General features: G+C 41.9%; 1 protein-coding gene across 1 annotated transcript in view; it reads right to left on the reverse strand.

Moving 5' to 3' along the window:
• Nucleotides 1–15810, reverse strand: part of DIAPH2 (diaphanous related formin 2) — an 899992-nt gene that overhangs the window by 499015 nt on the left and 385167 nt on the right. The window contains exon 23 of the mRNA XM_019521025.1: nucleotides 13308–13547. Within this exon, the coding sequence (XP_019376570.1) occupies nucleotides 13308–13547 (240 nt within the window). The remainder of the gene's footprint in view (nucleotides 1–13307; nucleotides 13548–15810) is intronic.

The following is a 15810-nucleotide window of genomic DNA, read 5'->3' on the forward strand; positions in this document are numbered from 1 at the left end:
AATGAATGTCAAGCCTGGTATTCTGCTATACCTCCACATGCCCAATGGGATCTGCTTTCAGATCCTGTCTGGGGAGGCACTGTATACATGGACGGTCAAAGTGTGTCATGTTCTGTACTTGCTGCATGCCTGATGCAACTTGGTGGCAGCACAGTGGCACAACACAAGAGCAAGCCCACCTGGCCTGATAACCCTGTACAAGCTACAGTTCACCAGGAGAATTGGTGACTTTCAGTGGTGGCTAGTACATAGGGCTCTGGATATGGGCATATTTATCTGCCACTCAGACCCAGTGGCATTGGTGGCCTGCCCACAGAGGAGTTAAAAGAGACTTTGCATGCCTTCCTGGACTTCGCCCAGCTACAACCACTCTTTGCTGCCCCCAGCACTCTTTGGCACACTAGACTTAGATTTCTACAAGACTGTACATCTTCTCTATTCCATAACAAGCAGCCAAGGGGAACATGATTTGCTTGGCCAATGTTCTGTTGGGCCTGGCCAACATGGAAATTCTGAAAAGCCACAGAAAACATCTCAAAGGGATGGTGCTGATGATACCCTCCAACAATTCTGCTTCCTGGTTCCAGCAGGTGTCACATTTGTATTTGGACACCTCACCTTGAACAAAAAGTGGACCAGCTCGTGTCATTCAAGGTCATTCAGGGGCCCTCTGCAAGATTCAAGATGCAGAGCTAGTCCTACATCATGTGTGTGGCAGTGTACCTTTGGGTGCTTGCCACTTTAAGGATTGGAAGCAGGCAGCTTAGGGCAGTCATTTTAGGGCCCAGATACATAGGCTGGGCCAGCAGTCTACTGCTGGCAGCTAAGAAGGTAACATCAGGCTGAGCTGCTGCTCCTGGTCCATCTTGGAGGTAAGGGCAGGAGTTTTGGGGATTGTTTGGAGGCTCCTGGTCCTGGCCATGACCTAAAACTGCACCCTGCCGGTTAAGGGGGATCTGACAGGGCTCTCTGTGGTGGAACAAGCCCCAAGAAATACCAGACTGGTTACTCACCCTGGTGAAATGCAGGTAGGGGCACCTTAACCCCACCCCCACCATCTAATAGGAATTTGTGAGAGCTGTGGGGGTAGTAGGGCCAGGCGCACCCTTTAGTAGACACTTGAGTCCACCAGGGACAAAGGGTCCCAGAGACTCCAGACAGGGGCAGTGCTGTTATGAAGTGGGACTGTGTAAGCCTGTGTAGAGGACGGTGCAGCAGGGAACCTGAAGGACTGTGCAATTTGAGGTGCAGAGTAGGGCTGCAGAGGGCAGCTTGAAGGGAGATACATGGGCCAGCTCTGGAAATGTAAGAGCACAAGAGCAGTTGCTTGGTGAGGGGCTAAAAGCAAAAGCAGCCCAGTGTAGGCACAACGTTACGCTATGTAGAACAGATGAACTTACGTGATCCAAAGTTTCTGCATGGTGGTGCCAGGAAGTGAGTAGCAAAGCCCAAAGGCCCATTAGGGGTCACTCAGAAAGAGCAAGGGCAGTAGAATGTGGCCCAGTAATGGGCACTATGCAAGAGGCCCCTATGAGAAGGGGGCAGAGTACAAAATGCCTCTGTGAGAGGAGGGCAGTGCGTAAGTGTGCATGAAAGAGGCTAACAATGGTTTGAGTTTGCCCCAGCCACAGACCAGGAAGCAATAATAATCCGGGTGCCATCTGTGAGGCAAGGGCCATGGAGTAGGGAAGGTTTGGAGATGTGGATAGCATGCCCTGGCATTGGGGTAGTGTAAGGGCAGCCTCCCGCTTAATAAATCATGTTAACATTCAAATCATGGCAGGCGAGTTGGGGTAGACTGCCCTAGGCAGGTGGGCAGGCTGACTAGTGATCTGGCCTCAAGGTTGCCCTGTGTCACAATGTGTAAGCCCATGAGGGGCACGGGGGAAGGTTTCAATCTCTGGTGACATGGTGTTCTTTGCTGCTGACGAATATTTCATGTTTGGCCACTGGGAGGGCCACATACCTTTGCACTTTCATCATTTGTTTCTAATATTTATATAATAAAAGTGTTAAAAGTAAAGTATTTATCTCTGTATCTCTGTCACTCTAACTTTTAACTAAATTTATACCTGCTTGCTTCCTCCTGGTTTATTATACTCTCCATTTTTTTGTATTTTCCCTTGTGACAGACCTTAATCTGGCCCACGGACAAAATCTATTATGGGGAATGTATACTTAAAAAAAAAATTAAGTTTAAGGCAGATTCTACCTGAATGTTATTTTTATGGGAGAAAGGTCCATCCAGAAAAGTGGTTTTAGATTACGAAAAGTTTTAAGTTGCCAATTATATTCACTACAGGCTCTTTATCTTGCCAACTTTCTTCCACTGTGAAAATTCACACAATCAGATACAAGTTTAAACTGAAAAAAATGAGTATAACTGTCCATAAAAAATAAACCAGCTGGTTGCATTTGCTCTTAAATCCCCTACAGAAGCAATCTTTTTGGTAGATCAAGTAAAACTTAAAGCTACTCCCATAAATAATCTATTTTCTATTTTTTTTTTGTAATGTTGAAATTATTTATTGACCCTTGTGATATATGGGGACTCATCAAAATGTGCTGTTTTCTTGCAAACAGGGGATATATCAATCCCTGTCAGCAGCTTTACCCAAAAAAGTAGGTGTACTTTATAGTCTTTCCTCATTTCCATTGCTTAAGTCAGTAACTACCTATGCCTCCCACTGCTCTTAACTATTCTATTTGGTGTGCTCCAGTAGCCAAAAAAGGAAACAATGCATACTTAAGGAAAATTAGATGTGTCCTCCTTTTTATTTTGAGCACTTAAAATGGAGGTCCAGTTCCAGCAACATGCAAAATGTAGCCCTTATGTGAACATATTGAAGGCTACAAATAAACTCTGTAGTGTTGCCTTCATAGCAGATAATAAATGACCATGCCAGTAAGATAAAAATAGAATTTGGATATCCAGGCTAGGAACAGAAATTCAAAAAGCCCAAGCCTGAACTGATTCAATTGGTGCAGGTTAGTCAAACTTGCAGATCTTGAACTAATTTACAAGTGCATAAATGTTCACTTTTGAATCAAGAAATGCAGGCACATGCTTGCAGTGGCTCAGGCTAGAAGCAGCAGGGGGTGGGGGGAGAGAGCAGCCCTCTCTTCCCTTCTATAGTGCTGAGCTGAGCAGGGGCGTGGCCAAGCTCTGACAGGACACTCTGATTAGGGAGGGGTTTAAACCCCCACCCTGCCTGCACAATCCCTAGCTGGGGTGTCTGGAGGGGGAGTGTTGCCATACACCAGCCCCTGGTTAGGACTCTAAGGCAAGGGGGAGAGGAGTTGGGGGAGAAGGGAAGACTGCTTGTGTGGACTGCATTCATCTGTTGATGATACCGAGGTTTTCAATCTTCCTCTCTCTGCTTCTTTATACTGTCTGCAGCAAACTGATAGGCAAGGGAGCCAGCGAGGAGCTGATAATACAAAGTTTATCATCCCATCAAGAAAAAAAAGCCGCCCTCACTAGTTCAAGCTCTTCTTAAACAGCTTTTTCCAAGGAAAGAAGGACATTACTGTCTTACCTGCAGATTAGCTCCAAAAAGGCCTAAGCAGACACAGTTGCTGATCACTTAAACCAGTTTAAGTGTAATTTCTATCCATAGCCCAGAAGAACATAATGGAAAATGGTAGCAGACAAGATTAGCTAATTGTTTCCCCCTTCTCAAGTGGATACTGTCATCTAGCTGAACTACTGATGGTTTCATTTCAGCAATTAATTTGTTTTACCTCTATTTTTAACTAACAAATTGCCTGTCAAAAATGAGTGGGTAGGGACACAGGCCTGCATCCAGTCTCCCCACCGCTTCAGGTCCTGGCCTGTTTCCACCCCCTCCCCACCTGTTCAGGTTCAGGCCCATTCCCCCTCCCCCGCCAGTTCGGTCTCGGCCCATCCCCCCCCATCGGTTTGGGTCCATTTCTCCCCTCACTGGTTCAGATCCAGGCCTGTTCCGCTCCACCAGTTCAGGTCAGGGCCTGTTCTAACCTGCCTCCCCCCTGCCCAGTCAAGTCCATTCCCTGCCCAGTCTGGGCCCATTCCCCCCCTTCCCCACAACTGGTTTGGGTCCGGGCTTGTTTCCCCCTTCCCCACTGCCAGTTTGGGTCCAGGCCCGTTTCAGTTCCAGGCCCGTTCCTTCCCCTCCCTCATGTCGCACCCCTGGAGAAGCTGCTTATGATTATCCCACGGCCCAGCCCAGCTGGGGTCCCAGTCATTGTGAATGGGCCATGGCCAGGCTGGGCTGTGGTGCAATCAATCAGAGCCCCATGGCTTGTCCAGGGGCTTAGAGTGGGAGAGGCAAGGGAGGACATGTGCCCCCCCGGTTACTCCCATATGTGGCCCCATGTGCTCCACCACCACCTCCCGCCACTCCACCCCATGCTGCCTCCCTGGGCAGAGGCGATCAGGGGCATGATGTGACAGAGCAGAGCATGCTGCTGTGGAGCCATGTGACACAGAACTTCCACTCCCCTCCCTCCCTGCCACCTCCTGTTCCCTGCTGGCTGTAGTCTGGGGCATACCACACTGCACCTCCTGAAAACAGGAAGCAGGGAGGGAAAGGTGGTGGGGAGGGAGGGGTGTGTTGGCAGCACAGTGTGTCATGCTGTGTGGCAGTGCCCTGCAGCAGGGCACCACACAACCATGCCCCGTGGCAGGCAGTGCACTGTGCTTTGCGACAGGCAGCGCCCTGCAACCCATGCCCCTGGCCGCCTGGCCCGCTCCCTGGTCCCCAACTGCCTCCGCCTCCTCCTGTCTGTCTGTCTGTAATACTCCTGGCCAGTCAATCGCCATCTATCCTATGGGTGGCACATGTGCAGTTGGCCCAGAACACTATGGACAGACAGACATTCTAAGGCTTTTATTATATTAGAATGCTACCAGCCATCAATTCTGGGTAACAGTCCTTCAGAGATTTTTTTTTTTTCACTGCCTCACTTTCTTCCAGATTTTCCTGTCTGTAGATCTTAAATGGGAAAGTAACCCACTTGTATCATTTTCTCTTTTTCCCTTCAGAGACTGGGATTACCTGGATAGCAAGTGGGCCCCAGCCTCTAACACCTCTTACAGTTTTGGCATATCTAAACTACAGATTTCATTTTTAAGAGGAAATTCTGCAAACCATCTTGCTTTACAACAGGAACAAGTTAAAAGCAAAGCATATCCTAAAAAGTTAGCCTAGTTTCCTTGACAGAATGAAGGGGAACATCTCAAACAGAGTAAAAAGTGAATTAATCAAATTCATTAAGTATTACTCATGCAGTGCAATAATTAGCTACCAATTAGTATTTATAATGAAACTTTGAAATGTGACGCTACTATTCCTAAACAGAAGTAAACTGATTCTGGGAAAACAAACGTCAAAATTATTTTTCTCTATTTATTTTATTTAAAGTTAGTGAAAGAAATTAGTGTGTCAGGTTGCAGTGCTAACAAAATATATTAATTTTTTATTAGAAGGAATGTTGCTTATAACTGTAAATTACCAGAGCGGAATTCTAATATAACAGTGCAATGCAATTGATAAAACTCTGATTACCTCTGCTTCTAGACTGACTCCCACTACAGCTGATCAGGCACTATTTATGAAAATGAAGTTATAAACAAAGAAACCATCTAATACTTGAAACATGCTATAAAAATAAACAGAAACATGGGTACAAAAGGGAGTTCCATGCCCAAATCCCCATTACAAACATCCATGTAATAATTTTTTTTTTTCAAATGAATCCCCTCTGACCCAGCACAACTGCAAACAAAACAAAACAAAACCACCCACTAAAATATGCCACGGAAGAAAACCAGGTATGATAAGCACACTACTAATAAATTAATCATTACTATTATATGTAATCTATCCAAAAAGCGACTGAAAGATTCCTCTAAAGACACCTGGAGACTGAAATATGGTCAATGAGAAAAGAAAGCAAAACCTTCTCTTATAGTTTTCAAGGCAAGACAGCACCAAAAAAAATAAAAGGGCATTTAGCAAATGATGACAAATAATTAAAATATGAAGTCACCATCTTCTTTGAATAGATGATATAAAAATGCAGGGCAAATCACTCCATTCAGCAAAAAACCAAACTTGTTATTACTCAGATTTGAAAATTTATAGAGGTACGCTGATACATCAGTCCATATTGTATCAGCACAGATAAAAAGAAAATTGACATTATTAACAATCATTTTTTTCGTGGCTGATAATGTTGGCAATAAATGCATGAGTGCAGCCGAATCAAGCATGCGGCCAGGAATATAGAATGGCAACTTAGAGAGCAGTGTCTAGCCAATAAGTCTGTGGGGGGTGGAAAATGGGCATGGGGGAGGGAATGGGAGTGTAGATTGAAGCCTCCATGGTGAGGGAGGGAGTGGGGCTGGGGCAGGCACTACTCAGCCAGGACAGACCAGGGCACAGGATGGAGCCATGGCAGGGTGGAGCAGTGTGTTCCTGCCACTGCACATACCCCAGGGGGCTGGTGGGTTCCTGCCACTGCACGCACCCCCGGAGGAGACACAGACCTGTTCATGAGGTTAGGGCAGGCTGCCACTGCATGCTCAGGGCTGGAGGCTGCGCCAGCTCCTTTCTGGTGGGGAGGCTGGGTTTGGGCTGTGCTCAGGGTGGGTGGCAGTGGTGCTGGGAGGGGAGGGCTATGGCAAATCTTGGGGTGGCTATAGCCCCCCCCAGCACCACAGCCCCAGCCCAGAACCTAACCAGGAAGAGGACAGTGCAGCCTCCAGCCCTGAGTGTGCAGCAGCCTGCCCTCACCCCATGCACAGATCCTGGGGTCACATACTCCCCATGCCTCCCCCGGGGGCGAGCACAGTGGCAGGAGCCACCCCCTCCCCACCCTCTCTGGACAAGCTTCAGCTCAGTCCCACACACCACCCCAGCTGTGCAGTGCCTGCCACTGCTCTAGCCCCAGCCCCAGCCCCACTCTCTACTTCACTGCAGGGGCCTTGATTTGCACCCCCCACACCTCTTCCCTCCCCACCCCCACAGACTTACTTGCCAGACACTGGTCTTCAAGCTGGTGGGTTGCATATCGGCAATCAGAACGGTTATCGGCCAATAGGGCTGGTTAATAAACAGCCATTGGTATCAGCCCCAAAAATGTTTTTATCGGTGCATCCCTAAAAATTTACTTGCATTGCATTCTCCAACAATAAAAGAAATATAGAATATGAGATGAACTTAAATTTGTGAGGTAAAAGAGGGACATTTCATTTTGGAAATATTTATCATTATTCAATTAGTTATTTAATGCAACAGTGTTAATAAACTTCTAACCAACAGCACCTAGCACATTAGAAATGAAGGTGAAATTTTACATAAATTGAAAAACAGTAAACAAATCCCACATTTATTTCATTGTAGACATTTATAGAGAATTTAAGATGCAAATAGTTTTATTTCAAGAAAAATAGGCAACTATTTGCTACTGGCTTCAAACCTGATATTGCCTGTACTATTTCACTGAGGTGAATAACTGGTTTTAGTTAAATGTAGCACATAGTTCATTATATTTAATATATACATTCAAAAGAAACAATGAAGTTACCAGATGATATTGTTCAACTTTTTTTTAACCACTCCAGAGACTTGCAACAGAAATCTAAGTAAGGGAGACTCAATGAGATGAGAAACATTTGGCTCAAGGATTGCTAGAGACAGCACAAAAATCCAGGACCCAGTGGACATGATCACCTAACTATCCCTCTATTTCCCTAGACCTCTCCAGAATACACCTCAGATAAAAGAAATGGTGTTTGAGTTACTACTAGAGATAAAGTATGTTGTGGTTAAAAAACAACATTCGGAGAATTAAGCATATGTGCACACAAAACAACTGGCATTGCCTTCTGCATTTAATTCTGACATACAGTATCAACAAAATGGTTAGGTTAGTACACTATACGACATTCTCCATGATACAGTAGGAGAAACTGGGATTCTTAGCAAATAACAGGAAGCCAATAAATCTGCTGCAAGTTATTAAGTACTCAAGGAAACAAAGTAAAATTGAAAGTTAAAGGTAGTATGTACATGCAGAATATACTTCTTAAACATAATTGTTTCTATTTAAATAAAAATAGAGAAATATAGAGTCCAAAATAAATAGTATTTAAGGATTATAAATGTGTAAAATTTAAATTTGCTTTAAGAAAAGGGACCTTAAACGATGAAAATCTTTCTTGCTACTATGTTTACATATTAAAACACACAGCTACATGAACAGAATAAAGCGGCATATCAAAAGAGGGGAAAAAACAAAAAAGAGTTTGTTAACTGTAACATTTAGCCACCTATAAATTAGGATAGCTAATATTTTAAAAAGTGAAAAATGACATTCATAATGAAAACAGAGAATGACTCTCAACTATAGTACTGCTACCGGTTGCTTCTATAACAACAGTGCACAAACATAGGGCAGTCTATTACAGGAAGCTTTCTACTTCAGTTAATTTTACTTTAGTTAAACATGGATACGTTTAGTGACTCGCACTAGATAACTGACTGCTTTGGATTAACATTACATGGTGAAAGTAATACAGCCATTTACTGTAATGATTTCCTTTAGTGTTATATGACATTCTGGTTCAACCATCTGTTTGCATTTATAATCTAATGCTTATGAACAGAGGCTATTTTAACATCATTATGTAACCAAATACAACCAATAAATTCTGAATATACCAGCAAAGTATATATTTTATTAATGTCTAGTTTATTATACAGAACAGTTTATTACTTTCTTTCCAAAGCTATCTGAAAGAAAATTAGCATTATAATAACTTTATAATAATTTAGATGGAGATAGTTTTATTTTTTGTTGAAAGACAACAAAACAGGAACACAAATTCACTCTTCTTTTACAAAGCAGTCCAAGTAAAATAATGAGCTATTAATATCTTAGCTAGCATACCTAGAATTTAGCTATAACCACAGCTAACTATGCTTCAACAATTATTTATCAATTTACTTGCACTGTAAATTTATCAATTTACTTGATTAATTAACAATTAATCAATTTACTTCCACTGTGTCAACATCTGTGGGATTAGTGTTGACAGGAATTCATAAATATATCACCTGCAGTCCAAGAATAGCTTGCTCAATCCTCTTGTTAAAATAGTAGGCATGTGTAACACCCCACAAATTAATGTCAACCAGTTCCAACTTAAAGTATGAATTTCTCTCTAGATACAAATCCTGCTGAGAAGTGGAAACAGCATTTGACTTAAAAATCTTCAACTCACCTTCTCTCTTTAAAATGATGCATGAATGAATACATGATAGTATTTCCCAGTAGACTAGGGTTTTTTTGTTTGTTTCTTTTGAAGTTAGCAAAATCTTTGGGCTGAATCCTCTGAGTCTACCTCTAGTGAAAAATGTCAGATCAATGTTTTGTTTGTAGGAACTTTTATTTGACAGGTAGATGACAATCACCAAAACACAGGAAGTAGCTGTAAAATTCTTCTGTGAAATTAGTATTAACCCTTTTACCAGTTTACCAATTATTTCTTTTCCCTTTTACTCCAAGGGTTTCAGTTTACAGAACTGAACAAGAGGTACTGGAAAAGAAACTAACTTACACAATAACAGTAAAGCATGCATACCTACTTAGATTAAGTAACATAATTAAATATATGCCAATATACTATATTAAAAAATGAATTGGTAAGTGTAGACTGAATTTGTAATTTTGAACACTATTTAAAATACTAATTTTTTCACTGTTTTAATTGTGGGGGAGGCTGTTTTTGTTTGTTTGTTTTGCTTCTGTTCCCTCCTACCCCACAACTGACAGCAGTTCTCACTTATAAACAATTTAAGGTCACTTTAAGATCATCTTTCCTGCAGGCAAGACATTTTTCAAGCCCTGAGGCTGATTGCTTTCATTTAACATTTCTACAATACATAGTTTTTTTAATCATTAGAATAAGAATGCATCGTGAAGGAACATCTGTCTGCTATCCTTGTTCAATATTAACAAAGGACCCTCCTTAGTGTATACCACCTCCATAGCCGCTGGTGCACTGAAGCCCTGCAGGCCTCCTTGTCTGAGCAAGGACAAGGGCTTTTTTCAAGGCAACACTTCAACGTTTAGTATCAAGCAGCATAAACTATGGGTTTAAAATTAAATGCTTACTTAAGCTAAAGATCAAACTCATCTTAACATACAGGCAAAGTGGACAGGGAAAATCTTCCTTAACTGACAGCAGATTAGAGAAAGAAAATTATTGCAGGGTTCTGTGCTAACAAATCAGGCAAGGTAACAGTTCTTTTCCAAATAAAATAAAAATTTCCCCAACATCACATTATTCCTTGCATATTCTTCCCCAAAAGCTAAAAAATCATCAGGACTGAGAGAAGAAACAACTTTAGTGGCAGGTAGAATGTCTTGGCAACCAGAGTAGTAACAAAATATTTACACCTGCCAAAGAGGGTGGCCAGAGAAGCAAGTAACTCACCATTTTATTTTTTATTTCTGTATCAATCAAAGCTTTTTTTTTTGAGAAAAAATTAACACAAGTTTAGGGAGCTACCTACTACAGAAATAATAAACTTTTGCAGGAGTAGAGGTGTTAAACTCATTTTGTGAAGCCCTCAGTTCCAAGAGCTCTGCCTGCCTGAAAACACTCTCCAGATGCCTGCCACACAGAAGTTTCTCTCAGACCCCTTACCCCCCTCACCCTCTGTGCCAAATCAGTGATCATTCAGTAAGAGCCACGTATGGTTGTTTTGGATGGAGCAGGTAGGTAAATGATTTCTGTTAAACTGCTCCATAAAATAAGTTTGGGGATTTTTTTTTTTTCACGCAAACACATAAACCCCCCACCCCCCCAGATTCAATGCATATTACAGCTTTCAGATGTTGTAGTAAAACATACAGCAACTAGCCTGGCTTTAAGCATGAACCAAGTGATAGCCAAAGACTACAGAGAAAATCTAACAACCTTAAATTACCAGCATTATGTTTACAATTTCCAAAACAAAAATCAGATTGTCAATGAAGTGGAAAATAGTCAGCACAGTGGTCAGGAAATTAAAGTACAAAACACTTAACAACAGCAACAGGACTTGCATACCTACTTCCCCATGCTCCAAATATACTGCAATGTAGATCATTTACACAGTTAAACCAGGTTAATCTCTCCTTGATTAATTTGCATGTCTGAACACACAAAGATTAGAATGGCAACAAATGGCATATCATGCACTGGTTAGTAATTTAATAATGTGTTGTTTTGCCATTTTTAACAATCCAGATGAAACTGGATACTACAAAGTGATTAGGATGAAAGTATGTATTTGCCATGTAAAAACCACCAAAATCAAACTTCATTATACAAAATCTATGCGTTTCAAAGATTTCTTTGTCCCTTCTGTTATGCCACTAAACAATCACAGTTATACACAAAATAAAAACGCCTGCTTCTTATCCTAAATGTATTTCAGTTAGCTCAAAGGAGACTGACGTATGTTTCTTTTCTGTATTTGATCTAACATCATTAGAAATCTTTGTAGGTAACATCAAGGCAGTATTTTTGAGCTAAGCCAACTATAAAATACATTTGCTCTACTTAAAAATCTTACAGTCAGAACAAACTCAAAAGTTCCCTAATTAATACTGTTTTATAAGTCTTCTATATTATCAGCACAACAGCATCACTTGGAGGTTGTCCCACACTGAGGCACTCAAGTTACAGCATCTTTCCAAAGATTCTGAGCCTGATGCTAAGGACAGACATTCAAAAAGCCTGAGTCTGAACTGATTCAACCTTTGCAGGTTAGTCTAACCTGGCTAGGCTAAACCGGTTTCCAACCATACAGACAATCCTTCTGGACTAAGGAAACTCAGGCACATGCCTGCAGTCCCTCACGCTGGAAGCCAGGGGGCACTAGAGCAACCTTCCCTGCCCTTCCACAGAGCTACACTGAGGGGGGCATGACCAGGTCCCAGCAGGGGTCTGATTACAGAGGGGTAGAACCCCCACCCTGCCTGCATTCCGAGACTTTTACCCACTTGCTACTCAAGGGGCAGGAGTGTTGCCAGCCTGCAGCCCTGGGCTATCACTGAGGCAAGGAGGAGCGTGCGGTGCATGCATCTGTTGGTGATACTGAGCTTTTCACTCGAACTGACAGGGAAGCAATCCGTAGGGAAGGGGGAGTTAATTACAGTGTTTATCACCATTATCTCAAAGTTTATTGTCCCATTAAGAAAACACAGAGAAGTTACCAGTGACTCAGCACAGACCCAGCATGTGGTCTGCTGACTAATGCATAGACATCTCTCAGGAAGGCAGAGGGGAGGGGGGAATTTGTGCTTAGCAGAGAGTAGTGAGGGGCAGGAGGGGGGAGCAAACAGCTCTTCTCAAATAGCCTTTCCAAGGAAGGACATTAAGCTACCTGTTGACAAACTCCAAAAAGCCTATCTGCCTTTGTCTCTCCCACAGCATGGACTGTAGCCAGCATGTGGTCTGCTAGCTAATGCCAAGGTGTCTGCATAAAGTAGAGGGGCTGGAGGGGGGTGGGGATATTCCGTGCTTAGCACAGAGAAGCCAGGTAGATGCAGAGGGAGGGGCCAGCACTGCTGTAGAGTAGAGAGCCCTGCCCAGCCCAAGAGCATGCCAGGATGCTGGGGGACTCTGGTTTATCTTAAACCATCAACGAGTCTGGGACAGACTTTGCATAAACTGGTTTGACCCAAATCACTTAACTCTGATATACTACATTCAACCAGGTTTATCTCAAACTGGTTTCAGCCATTTTCAAACTAGTTTATGTGCACTGAACATCTGTTCTGTTACAGGTTTAAACCAGTTTCTGATCACTTAAACTGGTTAATGTCTGTCCCTAGCCTGAAAGTACATTGTAAAATTATTTATAGTTTCATAGATTTAGGGTCGGAAGGGACCTAGTAGATCTTCTAGCCCGACCCCCGCCAGGGCGGGAGAACAAAAAAAACCCCAAAACAAAAACGGGACTCAAATGAGTCCAGCCAGGTAGGCATCCAGCCTCTTCTTAAAGACCCCCAGGGTAGGGGCCAGCACCACTTCCCTTGGAAGTTGGTTCCAGCTCCTAGCCGCCTTAACTGTGAAGTAGTTTTTGCGGATGTCCAATCTATACCTCCTCTCCATCAACTTGTGCCCATTACTCCTTGTTATGCCAACGGGCGCTAGGGGAAACAGCGTCTCCCCCAAACCCTTCTGGTCCCCCCTAGTGAGTTTACAGACGGTCACCAGGTCCCCCCTCAGCCTTCTCTTATGTTCTTATGACTTAAAAACTTACCTTACAAAGGAAGCTCACGTTAAAGCCCAGTGACTGGGCATTTCTGGAGCCTGAATTCATGTAGTTTCCAACCATCAAAACTAATTCTAACAGCCTACTAAAGCTCTCACTCTTCTTCAGCTCTTCACAGGCTAGCGTTACTGCCATGATGCCAGGTTTGATGTTGTTGACATGCTCCTCAAACATAAGCTTGAAAAGGATGCCATTGAGCCGAGGTCGTAACATTTTCACTGAACTCATCTGTAACATAAAGAACATTCATTCAGAATATGCACAGGAAGGATAAAAAGCACAGGAAGGATAAAAAGGATATGCAATGTAGCTGAATTTTAAAATACTGTCCCTCTCCAGCAAGAAACAGCACAGTATAGCTGAATTTGTATTGTTTGTTCAGCCTTGGGTTTCTAGGAATATGTAGCTACAAACACCATAAACAATGTATGTTTGAATTTAACCAATTAATTGAAACAGCATATTTAACATCAAAACATTATCGTAAACAGTAAATAACATAATTTACATAAATTACAGAATCAGTGGAAATTAGTGTTGTACACTGCCAAAATCCCTCTTTCAAGTGAACTATATGTAAGCCAGTACAGTGAAAAAGTAAAAACTGAAGATTAACTCAAAATGCACAGTCACAAAAGCATTCTGTTACTGAAATAATCATTCCAAAACACTGAAGATTATTTGTTTCAAATCTGAAGACCTATAAAGACTTCTAATGTTACCTACAAAGACTTCCCTACCTCTGATTGTGCTTCAGTACATTTTACAACACTAGAAAAATGGTCCTATAATTTATAAGAGGTAAAGTATGTAAGTCAGTTTCAAATATGTGTTAAAATGTTCCTAGTAAATAATTGTTATAATAAACTTACAGGAACATATTTCTAAGTCTTGCATTTACCTATGTCCTTAACAGTGCTGCTTGGAATTACTAGGTTTTAAGTAACACTGAAAATCTCCAGCATGCATTTATAAAGTACTGGCATGCTTCTCTCAAGCATACCAGTACCTGGAACTAACCATTAATATTGGAAAAAGAGAAGATGCTTTAACCAGCCTCCTCTGAGCCAATTAACTCTCCTGGCAAAGATCATCATTGATAGACGGGAGCTCGAGAACACTGAACACTTTGGATACCTCAGCAGCCATCTCTCAAAGCATGACAGATGTACATTTACCAAACCCATTACTATACTTCCAACTCAGTCAAGAACAAAGCACATGCAGGGACCTGGGGAAATGCTTCAAAGACACCCTCAAGACAAAAGTTAAGAAGTATGGCACTGACACCACAAACTGGGAAAAACTAGCCCAGGACAGGGCTAAATGGCGATGCCTTGTGAGAGAAGGTGTATCTTACTTTGAGGAAAACTGTCCTCAAAGACAGCCCTGGAGGTGGAACAACAAAAGAAATGGAAGAAAAGGAAAAAAGACAGAGAAATCAACAAATGTCCATTAGATTCAGATTCATGTAGACACTAGTAGACAATAGTAATTATCTTGCTGGATCATGTCAGTGGCCCATTTAGCCCAATACTCTGCACTTGACATAATACAGTACACAACAGCTTCATAAAATGTTAACAAAACCAAGTTAAAGAAAGTGATGGGACGCCCACCCATTAGAAAAGTTCTCTCTAAGCCCCTCAGTTGGTGGGTTATAGTCATACAAATTCCCATTACTTCTTGAAACTCTTGGCTTCAATCTTATGGCAACAGTGAGCTCCAGCTCTATCTTCTTCATATCAAAGTTTTCATCACGCAAAAACAGTATAGCTAATGCATAAGAGCAAGGAAATTCTACCAAATATGCATCCATTTCAACCACAAGACCATTACTCACACTGCCTGCCCTGTTCAGCCAGTTCAGAGTTAAAAATGTATTTATTTATAAATAAATAAATAAAAACCAGCCTAGACTAATTCTCTTTCACTTAAAATGTAGCAGTGATGAAACATCAGCTCACTTGCATGTATTCATCATTTCTTGGATGGGAAATGTGGCCACCATATTCCTAGGGGATGCTTTTCCTTGGCACAATCTCTTTCGTGAGGTTCACTTAAACTTGAAACACAACTGTAAAAAGCTGTGGCACTTTGAGACTCTCTTAAGTCGCAGACTTAAATCTATGCTTTAAGACTTTCAAGAAATACCCAGCCATGATAGTCTCTAACCTAGATCTACTCTTAATATTCTAACTACTTAAGCAATACATACTGCAATAGACAATGAAATGTCTGCTTTCAGAATCAGTTGTACTTTTGCAATTTTGGCACTTTTTTTTTAAAGAAAGTCTCCATGCAAATCTTTACACACTGGCTGTTCTTAGTAGCTCTACCTTTTTTTATTATTATTATTATTTTGCTAAGCTTCAGTTATAATATCTACAAATTGTTTAAACTAGTCAGAAAAGAATTAGTCATGTACTTTTTTCACAAATATATTATTCACAAACTATATCCACTGCCACCCCTGCATCCAATGATTTAG

The sequence above is a fragment of the Gavialis gangeticus genome, unplaced genomic scaffold (genome assembly GCF_001723915.1).
Source record: "Gavialis gangeticus isolate Ggan-Ray unplaced genomic scaffold, GavGan_comp1, whole genome shotgun sequence".
NCBI lineage: Eukaryota > Metazoa > Chordata > Crocodylia > Gavialidae > Gavialis > Gavialis gangeticus.